Source organism: Leptidea sinapis, chromosome 7 (assembly GCF_905404315.1).
Source record: "Leptidea sinapis chromosome 7, ilLepSina1.1, whole genome shotgun sequence".
Lineage (NCBI taxonomy): Eukaryota > Metazoa > Arthropoda > Insecta > Lepidoptera > Pieridae > Leptidea > Leptidea sinapis.
The window spans coordinates 10,383,650-10,396,624 of NC_066271.1; the positions used below are offsets into that span (position 1 = coordinate 10,383,650).

Here is a 12,975-nt window from a genome sequence, read left to right on the forward strand (position 1 = left end):
AATACCTTGGCAACTATGGTAGCAAGCGATATGGGTCTATAATTATACCGGTCAGAAATGTCACCCGTCCTGTTTTTAACAATGGGGACAGTAGTCCCCATGAACTTGATTAGAACAATAGTAATTGTTCTAATCAAGTTCATAGGGATATATGAGTGACTAATGCAAAGCGAGTAAAACATCGACAACACCTGTGGTAAGTGAAAGCCCGCATATTTCAGATGTTCTATGCTGAGGCTGTCATGTCCAGGTGATTTTCCCCTGGTCATTTTGTTTATTATTTCTGAGACTTGCTTAGCAGAGAAACGCATTAGCTCCTTGTCACAACATGCCTCAGCATAAACCACCCCTCTCGATGGCCCCAGTGGTGATGAGACCTTAAAGTGATCGCGAAACATGTTCGCGGTATCCTTTTGTGTGGCAATTAAATATTAAATTCAGCCCGCAACACTCACCGGTAAGCTCGGTCGAACATTCAGTTTGTTGCTTTCCAAAATTTAGAAAAATCCTTAGCTTTTCTCTGAGAAGCGATTATGTCCATTCTTATCTCGTCTTGGTGACACCACCTTAACCTACTTTTAATTTTTTTTCGAGAATAGCACATATCATCCCAAGTTCTTCCAGATCTAGGTTTCGTATGTAATAACCAGGTTTGATACTTCGATCGAGCTTCAAGGTGAGCATCCCGCACGTGCTTATTCCACCCCACCACACGATCTTTTTTGCGTGTATTACGATCCCCATATGTTACAGTGGCGGCGACGGAAAGGATGCCAACTACATCTTCATAACCATAAACTGTCTAGTGCCTGCTTGTGTGTCGGGTCAGCACATATTTTTCCCGCACACGATACAAAAAGCTCGGGAAAACATATACTCCTGAACCCATTGTTGCATTCCTCATACCTATTGATCTGTTCGTCCGTTCGATGACCCCATATTATTTTATTTGGAACGTTGTCATCTACAAATATTTTTGTGACGACTAAATTGAGATCACACTCTATGATAAGTGTAAGTAAGCTAAGTATGCTCTATGTCTTTTTTTGTAATATTTAAAAATATTTTCATTAAAAATGTTTGATGTATTAACTTTGTGTCATGATATGAAACGTACATGTTGTTTTAACTCCATTCCGAATGTATTTTCCTTGTTGTTCTAAAATTAGTAGCGGGCTCGAATTTCCAGCGTAGAGTTCTGGACTCGAGTTAACACAAAAACTCGAGTACTGGGCTCGACCCACGGATTCGAGTACCGTATAAATCCACTCGAGACGACTCGATCCACCAAAACAGTGACTCGGCACATCACTAGGTCCAGCTATTAGACTTGACTTTGAAAATGTATGAACGCGTACTAAAAAGAATGGCGGCAAACGCTGTCTCGCTCTAACATACGTTCGACTCTCTTGTTTATTTTGGTTTGAGCTTAGACTATGAATCCTCTATCTACGGGTTTGATTGTCATTTGACATGTCATAGCGTACTATTAATGATGATACAAGCAGTGATGATAACTGTGGCAACCTCGCAATTTTCAAATGAGTGGTCCTATCGAACTTTAATATTTATATCTGAAAGTATGTGAGGATATCCTAGATGTTTGTTACTCTTTTACGCAAAAACTACAAACAGACTAACACTTGGGCTACAAACTATAAAGATAATGTTTAATTTGCCATTATATAACAATAAGTATCAAGTACGCGAGCGTAAATTAATTATGTATTAAATTCCAACAGATGGAGCCATAAATTTCATATGTTTTATCGAAATCTGTATCAAAATAATCTGATGTTAGACTTTTAAAAAGTGTTACATTGCAACAAACAATAATATATTCAAATAGACAGGCAAGGTGATACAAAACATATTTAACTTAATGTATTGGAATAAAAAAGTATGTGTTTACTTACTTATGTATACACGCAAGAAGTTATACTTCTTTGGCATTTTTCCTCGTGCTATTCTACGTTTGTCGAAAGAACAATACTTATTGTAAAAATCTTGCAACAATGGCTCTGACATTAATGATTTATTATTTGAACTTACTTACTTGAATTAAATTTACGAATGACGTTTGCGTCATTTGTTAGAGTAAAAGTGTTCTGTGACGTCCATACTCTATATCAAAGAGTATAATAATATATAGGAAATGCTCTATATGTTTAACAACGACTTACATTCTCTATGTATTCGACATGGCGCCATCGCGCCCGCGCTGTTGCAAGTTTGTGACCTACTAGCGTGACAATTAGTCATGTCATATTCGCGTATGGTTATTGAGAAAATCCAATGGCAGATTCTTTTTTCGGGTTCGATACCTCGTTGTCGGTGAGTTATAATATGTATTTATTGGTACATCGGGCCTCAACATAGGGTGGTAAACCAACTACCAAATATCCTTCACAAGAACTTCAATGCCAACGTGCCAAGTTGAACCTATTTTGAAACAGTTTTTTGCATATTTTGTTATTTCTTTTCATTTGAGAATTGGTCTAAATATAAATTTCGTAGAGGAGCTTGCTTATTGTCTTGAACTTTCTCTGAAAACAGGCTTTATTCCATTTTCCTTACAACAATTTTTGTTTTTGATTTTCAATACAACCTATTGTTGTTCTTCTGTCTGCATCAATAATTCCTGTTTTGATTATAACCTGATTCCGGTCGTAAAAACATATTTACAAGGGTTTCTTATAAGAACTGTGAACGAACTTTTACATATATTATTAACTACAAAAAAATGTTGAGCAATAATCTCAAGAGCATATAATTTAGATGTTCAATAATAACAATAGTAATTATATTATTACACAAATAAATAATAAAGTAACTCTTTAAAAGAGTTTGACTCATATATTTTATCTTATTGAGCTCTGTAATTTTATTGATAATGTTGTTTTTGTTTACCTAGGCAGTGCCATATTTCATAAAATTTATTGATGTAAGTATAACTAAGTAATTTATGTATAATATAATAGCCAAACATTGACAAAGTAATGTATAGTTTAAATTTTTATTAGGTATAAATGTGATTTTGTATTTAAATTAAAGATCTTATTCAACTTATGGGAGTGATCACCTATGTCCTACTAATATTTTAATGTCCACCCAAAGCAGTCTTTTTCACCTTAACTGACATTGAACTTTTGACAGTAAACAAAACAATTTTGAATTTATTATTAAATATGAATATTATGTAACTTATATAAATGAACAATAGTAACAGAAATATGTTTTTATTGTAATATTAACAAAATTGTGCAATCAATAAATATAAAAGGGTTTTTACTTTTTTGTAATTTTAACGAATTGATGTAATATTTATGTAATGGCAGACAAGACAATTATCGCTGGTAATGTAATTGACTCCTCTTCAATAATGCTGTACTCAACAATGTTGTGTTGGAACGGTTTGGTATCAGGTGTTCCACTGTTCAGAAGATTTAGACTAGATTTTAAGATACTGGTGAAAAGAAGGTGGGTTTGAAAACAAGACCGGGATCAGGAAGAAAACAATGTCTTGAACCCCGGGAAAATCAATATATTTAGAGCGAAGCTTTACAAAATCTTTAGTCTATGTACAATAACATCAAAATCAATCTTGAACATGTTAGAAATGTGAGTGTTATCATATAGACTGTCAAAAGGAGAGCTTCTAGCACTTGAGCAAGTTATTAATTTCTAATGAAGCCAAAATCTCTTTATCTTTGTTATGCAGAGGTATGTTTTGAAGAAATAATGCTGTAGGGCCCACCCTATTAGCCCCCATGCTCTGTCATGTTTTGGGCTGTCATAACCTGTGGCAAAAACTAACTTGGTTTTTGTAAAAAATGGCTCTCCAAATGCACAATGCTATATCACAGAACTCCTAATTTCTCATGTACAGCCAGTGTTAGCTGTTGCAGGAACTGCTACTGTATACATGTACGATAATGCTCGAGCATACCTAGAGGGCATCATAGATACTTACGTTGTTTAAATTGGCCAGCATGAAGTCCCAACCTGAATCTCATTGAGTATCTGTGGGATTTATCTCATCACGAAGAAGAAGTCACATATGAAAAAACTAGTCTTGACTAAAAAGGTTTTCAATGCTGTTAACGCCACAAATCAACGAAATCCTATCAGACACAAAAATTATCACAAGAAATGAAGATTCTCGCTAGGACTCTTTTGCATATCATCTGTAAAGAAGACCTGAAGCTTGGTGGTTATCATCTATATACAGGCTCAAATCAGTACCTAGAATTAAAGCGGCTTAATCAAATTGCTTAATGATCCCTCACAGATGTGAAAAGTACAGAAATATCCTTTTCACACATGAAAAATAATCTCACAATTGAAGAGTACTGTAATAATCAAAATGAAAAAGTGTCTGCAGAAAGAACTTACACAAATGGGCGGAAAAAGTGTAATGTGATCACCATCCTGTGTTAGTCATGATTTTAGTTAGTCTTCAGACAAAGTGTATCAAGAGACGGTCTTAGATCTTGTTCTGAAACTGCTTAACAACACACTTTTTGAGAGTATACCTTAGACATTCCAGCAATACTGTACCTCGTCTAGTTTAGATTTGAATTAGTTTCAACTACAAATAATTAATAAGATACCAGCAACTGCCCACGACGTCGTCCACGTGGACGCCGTCGTGGGCAGTTGCTGGTATGGCAGCAAAAATATATAGGCCTGTTGTCCCGACCTCTAGTTAATATTTCAACTTGAATTAAATTTATTCAGTAGTTCGCTCGCCGCCGGACCACACCATAGTATCGCGCACTCGGTTGGCCATCTTCGTATCTATTAAAATATTCGATATGAAATGTAGCCAAATGATGTAGCGTAACCAGTAATAGTGTTTATTTTTATATAAGAATCAATTTGAAACGACCCAATGTACATTAAAATAAATTACCAATTTTGATTGTATTTATGGCGATAGACTATTTTGGCGATAATGGCTTACAAACATTAGATAGATTTATGATGTCGCAAGCTTTTTGCAGTCGTGTTGTAGGGCTATTTAATATAATAAACATTTCTAAAATACATTATATACGTATAAATCCAACGTATAAATCCAACGTATTTTGTGGCGTACGCCAAAACATACCTCGCAAATGGCAGATTATAATTGGACTCCTTACTTGACACTTATCGCTATATTTTGAATAATTCACACTATATCCTTATAAATTATAACCTATGTGTTATTCTGATGTGTAAGCTATATTATTGTAAAGTTTCACGTGAAAGAGTAATAAACAAATTCATACATTCTTACAAACTTTTGCGTTTATAATATTATACTAGTAGGAAGTACGATACATTGTGTCGTAAAAAATAAATGCATTTTTATTTCTAGCAAAACTTATGTCCAGACTAGGTATATATAAATAAACAGTAGCAAAAAGCGATTGCTTAAGATCAATGATCATTACCTGGCCAATGAGAATTCAGTAACCCGTGCCCGCACACCTCAGTTGAGCGAACGAATTGTTTGTTTTGCCAATATTCCTATAGGTGGTGTTTGGAGTCTACTGCAGGGCCGTATATAATTTATTGGTTTTATTCCAGAACTTAAATGATGATGATTGCGGTGCTGAGCCGTCGGAGGAGGAGTATGACGCGCTTAACGATGAGACTTTTGGCCACGAAGGTAAGGTCTGCTAAGGCAGAAAGCAGCTAATTTTTTTTTTATTTGTATATTGGAACGAAGTTCCTTACGGCAGGCTTGGAGGAGATAGGGTTTTTGCTGCGGGAACGAACTGAAAAAAATGTGATAGTAAAACCGTAAGAAAAAATCCGTGGAAAAGCGTGGAATAAAACCGTTAAATGAGACGTGCGCAGGCGCGACAGTCGCATACACAAGCGAGTAGTGTATATATTATCAATATTATTATATTAATATATGATAACGATTATAGCAATATTAGAAAGTTTTTTTTTTGCAATTTGTGTCGATTCTACATTAGCCGAAGGAACTTCGTTCCTACCTGGTGTCCCACGACACCACATATTTTTTTTTTATTTATTAACTACTCGAACGGTTGGCTCAGTTGCAATGAGCGCGCGGATGGAACCTGAGAAGTCGCGTATTCGAGTCCCGCATCCTTTATATATTATAGTTCCACATTTAATTTGTGTAGTATATTTATTGTGTGCCAACCCAACATGTGCTCGAGCAAACGTCTTTTTTTACACACCCTTGGAGGTGTACATTTTAGGATCCTTTACACTTTATAATCTTATATTAAAAATTTCTTTCTTGCGCACCCCAACTCGATCCATTTGACCGCATACAGCGCAGAACAGCTCGAAATGTCGGGAACTTAGTGCTCTGTGAACGGCTGGATCACTTGGCGATGCGTAGAGACGTCGCTTCATTATGTGTCTTCTATGGCATTTGTCACAGGGACTTTTCCGATGAGCTGTTTAACCTGATTCCTGCCGCCGAATTCCACCTTCGCACGACACGCCACAAATTCAATCATCCCAACATCTGTATGTATGGCCGTCCTCCACAGTACGGTTTTCAAAGAGCTTTCTTCCACATACTACATAGCTGTGGAATGGGCTTCCTTGTGCGGTGTTTCCGGGACGATACGATATGGATACCTTAAAAAAAAGCGCGTACACCTTCCTTAAAGGCCGGCAACGCTCCTGTGATTTCTCTGGTGTTGCAAGAGAATGTAGGCGGCGATGATCACTTAACACCAGGTGACCCGTACGCTCGTTTGTCCTACTTTTCCATAAAAAAAGATAAAAAGCGAGAATGGATTATTGAGTGGACAGAGTCTGAACTATCAACGAAAACGATTGACATTGACATATTGAGAAAAAACGACGACAGAGCTCGTAGAAGAAAATCACGTCCGCGTAAAAGAAAGATGCTCTGAAAGTACGCCGCCATGTTTAACAATTGTATGGAAAATGTATTTGCAAATGTCTCAGTTACACACAATACACAGAAAACTGACCAATAAACATTCGGAGAACTTCGTTTACCAAGCGATAAAATTACGAGTATGTTGTTGTTCAGTATTAGTGTTATATTCCCAATTTTCTTATATGGAGTGAAAACGTGGACGATACGAACTCGAGAAAGACAGAGTATAGAAGCATTTGAGGCGCCTTTTATGTCGTGAAGCAGTAATGTGTAAGCATTATTGTTTCGGTCTGAAGGGCGCCGTAGCTAGTGAAATGACTGGGCAAACGAGACTACATCTTTTGTGTCAAGGTAAAGAGTAATTGTATTGCCGCCCAGAATTTTTGGGTTTATCAAGAATCCTGAGTGGCACGGAATTGAAACAGGGGTATCAATTACCATCAGCTGAACGTCCTGCTTGTCTCGTCCCTTATTGTTATAAAAACATGATGTAATGCTGGAGGCATGCATGATGTATGTCTCGGATACCCTGGAAAGACAAGCACATCAAGTGAATCGATTCTTTCGCAGCTTCATATTCGCACCCGCCTCTACTATCCGTCAGCATAGTACTGTAGCGCGTGAGTCCTTCCTCACAGGCCCGGTCCAATAAAACATTCTGAATCTAATTATACGTGTATTCTTCTATTATCTTTTATTATTTATTATATCACAATACTTTATTTCTGCCGCCGAATGCCACCTTCGCACGACACGCCACAAGTTAGGATATCATCCCCACCATCTGGATGTGTGGCGGTCCTCCACAGTGCGGTTTTCAAGGAGCTTTCTTCCTCGTACTACGAAGCTGTGGAATGAGCTTCCTTGTGCGGTGTTTCCGGGACGATACGACATGGGTACCTTTAAAAAAAAGCGCGTACACCTTCCTTAAAGGCCGGCAACGCTATTGTAATTCCTCTGGTGTTGCAAGAGAATTTGGGCGGCGGTGATCACTTTACACCAGGTGACCCGTACGCTCGTTTGTCCTCCTATTCCATAAAAAAAAACTTTGTTTAATATGAAATATTAGGCCTAAGGCCGACGGTTCTTACTTTACTTCATGATCGTATCTCTCTATATCTCTTACTATTCGAATGTCTTCTCACCCGCGTCAATATTTTAAATTATAAAGTAATATTCTTTCACTTGACGGGCAACCATAGAACAATGAGTTCTTACATGCGGATAAGAACTCCTTCTTACAGTACTATCACCGATTTCGGTCTTATAATGAGGAGGAGAGAGCATTGAAAAGCTGATCGTAGTTGGGAACACTGATGTTAAACATGCCCACGGTCGGCCTTCATCAAGTGAAAGGGCACCCTCGGCTAAGTGGACAAAGAAAAGGAATCGATGGAGGCAGATCGTAAGATGTATCACAGTATCAGAATACTCATTCGACGAAGACTACGATCCTTAGTCATAAGGGAGCAATCGCCGAGAGATATGTTTTTGTGTATAACGAGTTATTGGTACTTAGTAAGAAGTGTTTTATTGACTGTCTCAATGTAATTATACCGGTGTTGTCCGAACACTTTAGTTTTGACACGAAACAGTAATTTTCCATCTAACAATGCAATTCGAGCTCTAAGCAACAACGGTCATTTTCAAAACTAGATAAAACATATATACCTATAATATGACCCTGCCCGGTTTTTTTTTATGGAATAGGAGGACTAACGAGCGTACGAGTCACCTGTTGTTAAGTGATCACCGCCGCCCACGATCTCTTGCAACACCAGAGGAATCACAGGAGCGTTGTCGGCCTTAAAGGAAGGTGTACGCGCTTTTTTTGAAGGTACCCATGTCGCATCGTCCCGGAAACACCGCACAAGGAAGTTCATTCCACAGCTTTGTAGTACGTGGAAGAAAGTTTGATTACTTTGATACGTTTCGTCCTGTTCTCGCTATTAGGGGAATAGCATAAATATATTTCGTATTTCAAAGCGTGTTCAATGCGTGCGTGCGGATTGATACCAGCAGCCGAATTCCACCATCGGACATTATTACGTCAAAATGCGAAATTTCGCCCGCATCCTGTTGATTCTGGCATGCTACAAGCGCGCGTTTTGCGAGGAAATTATAGCCTCGTACAGCCAGTTTGTGGAATCAATTGCCGGCTGCAGTTGTCCCGAACGGATGCTACCAAGAAACCTTTAAGTTTAGAGCATACTTCCAACTTAAATCTCTTGACACACCTGTTGTTGCTGATGTCCATAGGCGGTTGCCTCACCACTTCCCATGGGTCCCGTGCCCGCTTACGTCCTCTTGTAGTATATCTTTTTTATGAAAATAAGGGACGAGACAAGCAGGACGTTCAACTAATGGTAATTGATACGCACTACCCAAGCAGTGCCGCTCAGGATTCTTGAAAAACCCAAAAATTCTGAGCTGCACTACAATTGCGCTCGTCAACTTGAGACATAAGATGTTAAGTCTAATCTGCCCAGTAATTTCACTAGCAACGGCGCACTTCAAACCGAAACACGATAATGTTTTCTCATTACTGGTTCACGGTAGAAATAGGCGCCGTTGTGGTACCCATAATCTAGCATAGGTTCTCAACGTGGGCGATAACGCCCCCTTGTGGACGTTTGAGACTTTCGGTGGGGCAGTAGAAGACCCAGAGAAAATTAGAGGGCATTGAGATGGCGCAGATGGGGCGTGGGTAGATTATTCTCAAAGTGGGCGGTGAGCAAAATAAGGTTGAGATACTAAGATCAAGCCGACTTCCTGTGCAAAGGAGCCGCCCACTGGTAAAACACCACTGTATATATAAATACCTTGGTTCCAAAGTGTAACAAGTATGAAATTCAGTAAGTTTCAGATAAGTATGAGAAATTGTTACATAAACGATAACCGAATATTACCAAAGAGAAACAAATCGATAAGTGAATGCAGTTTAATTGTTACTTCCAATATATCTTCAAAGTCTAGGATATTTTCGGATCATACAGTAACAGTCGAGTTATTTTTTGAATTTTGTTTCCGAAACCTTTTCTTAATTGTTACTCTTTGGAATCAGTATCGATATATAAGTTGATAGACACTAGAAAAATCGGGGTCACCCATATCTTACTGAATCTATAATATTCTTTTTGATTCGGCCACAATCTTAATTGCTCTATCTCTTTTCAGAGGACTTCGACTGGGAGGTGGAACATGAGCAGCATGCAGAGCAGATGGAAAGCAGTCGAAGGCAGAATGAGATGGACGAGGCAGACTCCAGGCTTGGTATATATGCACATATTATATTAACACTAGCTGACCCGGCAAACGTTGTATTGCCATATAAAGTAATAAAAAAATATTGGGGTGTAAAAAGTAGATGCAACCGTTTCTCAGTATCCGTGTCTCAGTTCCTACCAAATGTATCGTACTACAATTATTGTAAGTATTGATCCATTGCCATCTTGCAACCCTATACGGATTTGTGGATGGAATAATAATATTAAAATCGCGATACAAAAATAGGGGTTGATCGTAGAGGGTTCTATGTATTTTTTAATGTTGTATCATAAAAATATAAAAACAAAAAATTACGTCCAAAAAAATTAATTTAGGGGTAACTTAACTCCTAAACATTTAGAGGGATGAAAAATAGATAGTAGCCGATTCTCAGACCTACTAAATATGCATATAAAATTCGGTAAAAATCAGTAAACCCTTTTCAGAGGAGTAACTAACATTGTGACACGAGAATTTTATATATAAGATTACATCCCCATCATGTGGTGAATTTTTACGTTGCGCAAGTTCGTTAGCGACCCCCTGACACCCTGACGTTAGCTGGTCAAATAGACCATTTGTATCATTTAGGTACCAAGCACCTCTTGGAACTCATATGTCTTCTAAACCACAACTAATGTACGAGAATTAAATAAATTTCAATATACAATGTGTCCCGGCATGTAGTAATAAAACTTTAGGAGTAGTAATTAATTTTATTTTTATTTATTTTATTATAACCTATTTCATCAACGAAAATATATAAATATTGGGGTCAATTCCAACCAGAGCTATATTGGAATGATGTGCAGATTATTCAAATAAAAGTCATCAATTTGGCTTAAACTAATCGCTTTTGAATCATCACTATAAATATTTCTTTTAAATTACTGAATCTACCGAAAAAGTAGAGCTCGTGAGAAAAACATACAAGAAACTCAACAGCCACTCTTTTCAATCAAATAGAGTATTTTACAATGGCTGTAATATACATAACAATTTGGTTTTTAAGGTGCCACATCCATTTTATGAATTGTGTTTAAATAAAATCAAATGTTTCATAAACATCAACCTTTCAAAAAAGTTTGTAAAAATTCTCGCACATCAAGCTAACCTGTGAAATTTTTTTTTTTCCAAGTAGTATGTACCTATATCCTCTTCACTATAAAACCATATAAATTATATCCTTACTTTATATACATTTTAGTACTTAGACATTTTTGACTGTATAAATCACACTGTTCACTGTTACCATTGAATGATGTGTTCATCTTTAATTGTTACATATATCAGAATAATTGTACCTAGCATAAGTTTATATAAATGTGTAATATATGTAATGTTGATGATCCAAATAAATAAATAAAAAAACCTTTAGCTTGATTTCATTGTTTGTGTTAGGATGCTTCGTGAACAATGATGGTCGTGATTACCGTCATAATTATTAGTAATCGCATCCAACAAATACAATTTCGATGATTAAAACGATTTTAGAAATAAAAAGTCTTGATGTAGTTAGTAGAAGTCTTTGTTATATTTTTAGTGCACACTAAAAATATAACTTTTAGTGATACTTTTAAAGAGAAGGCAATCCCTTTGTATCGTTTCACGAATATAGATGTCAGAGTTATCTTTCAGGATGAATACTACCATTGTAATTTTGCTATAATGTTTTATTTTATAAAAAAAAAAAATACAAACTCGATTCAATTCAACATGTTTTTACCAGTGTTTGAATAGAAACTTGTTAAATATACAGTTTTTTTTTCAATTTTATGTCAAAATCCAATTTTATGAACCCGTTTTGTTTTATACAATTATTTTAAAAAACATTACGAATCCTCTTCCATTTCCGATCGGTTCGTGCAAAATGATGATGCAATCAAAATAAACAACGTGAGTGGCGTCTTATGTGTGTTGTGGCATTGTAGCGACACGTATTTGTGTGTGTGTGCATTACAAATACACGTTGGATGGAATTGTTATGCCTGATTATGTTGTGTCTATTAAATTTAGGTCTATTTAACAAACAAAACAAGGTATTTAGTGATATTAAATAATAGTAGTATTTTTTTATTATAAAAAAATAGTTTTATACAGCACCATATCGCAGTCTCGCAGTGATACCTGTATTGTAACTTGCAAGATTTCGTCACAGGCAATTTTATTAGTTGTTATGAGGTAAATATCATCCAAGATAGGTTTGTCTAACTTTGTTAACTACATTCATACTATGTATTACATAGTTATAGGTGAGATGTGCTTGAGTTGTGAGGAGGCGAGAGCGGGTCGCGGCGGAAGGACACCGATTCTAAAATTGACAATAATCGTAACTAGAATTAGGTTATTTATTTATTTATTTAACCAATAAAGCTCCTATCCTTACAGAGTGATCTATTGCGATAGAAGCTTGACTTAAATTTAAGTATTTAAATTAATATAAACATAAACCTTAGAGCTACTACTAACAATCTATACCTATCTTAATTAATTAGATTGTATAAAAATACGCAATTATTTTTATACTTTTCAGTGCATCTTATATCTATTGTTTTGAAATAGTGTTTTTGAAGTCGGTTGTTTTTTTGTTAATTTATTTTATATGTTACAATTTAATATTTGAAGATGCAAGACAACTTCATTTAACGTGAAGAGAATGCTGCGAGTTAGTATTCGCTTTTACACCTGTATTTACCTTGGCGGCTTCTTCTGTTCGGCGCGCACCGTCTTGACTCTTGAGTATATTTTCTTAATCAATTTCAATCCTTATCCAAATAAATTTATTTATATTATTGGACTTCAAAGTGGATCATAATACT

At 36.4% G+C, this 12,975-nt stretch overlaps 1 protein-coding gene across 1 annotated transcript in view; it reads left to right on the forward strand.

Annotated features, from left to right (window-relative positions):
* The first annotated feature begins 2,194 nt into the window (after nucleotides 1-2,194).
* Nucleotides 2,195-12,975, forward strand: part of LOC126965435 (uncharacterized) — a 37,986-nt gene continuing 27,205 nt past the window's right edge. The window contains exons 1-3 of the mRNA XM_050809045.1: nucleotides 2,195-2,334; nucleotides 5,578-5,659; nucleotides 10,067-10,162. Coding sequence (XP_050665002.1) covers nucleotides 2,296-2,334; nucleotides 5,578-5,659; nucleotides 10,067-10,162 — 217 coding nt within the window. The 5' untranslated portion in view covers nucleotides 2,195-2,295. The remainder of the gene's footprint in view (nucleotides 2,335-5,577; nucleotides 5,660-10,066; nucleotides 10,163-12,975) is intronic.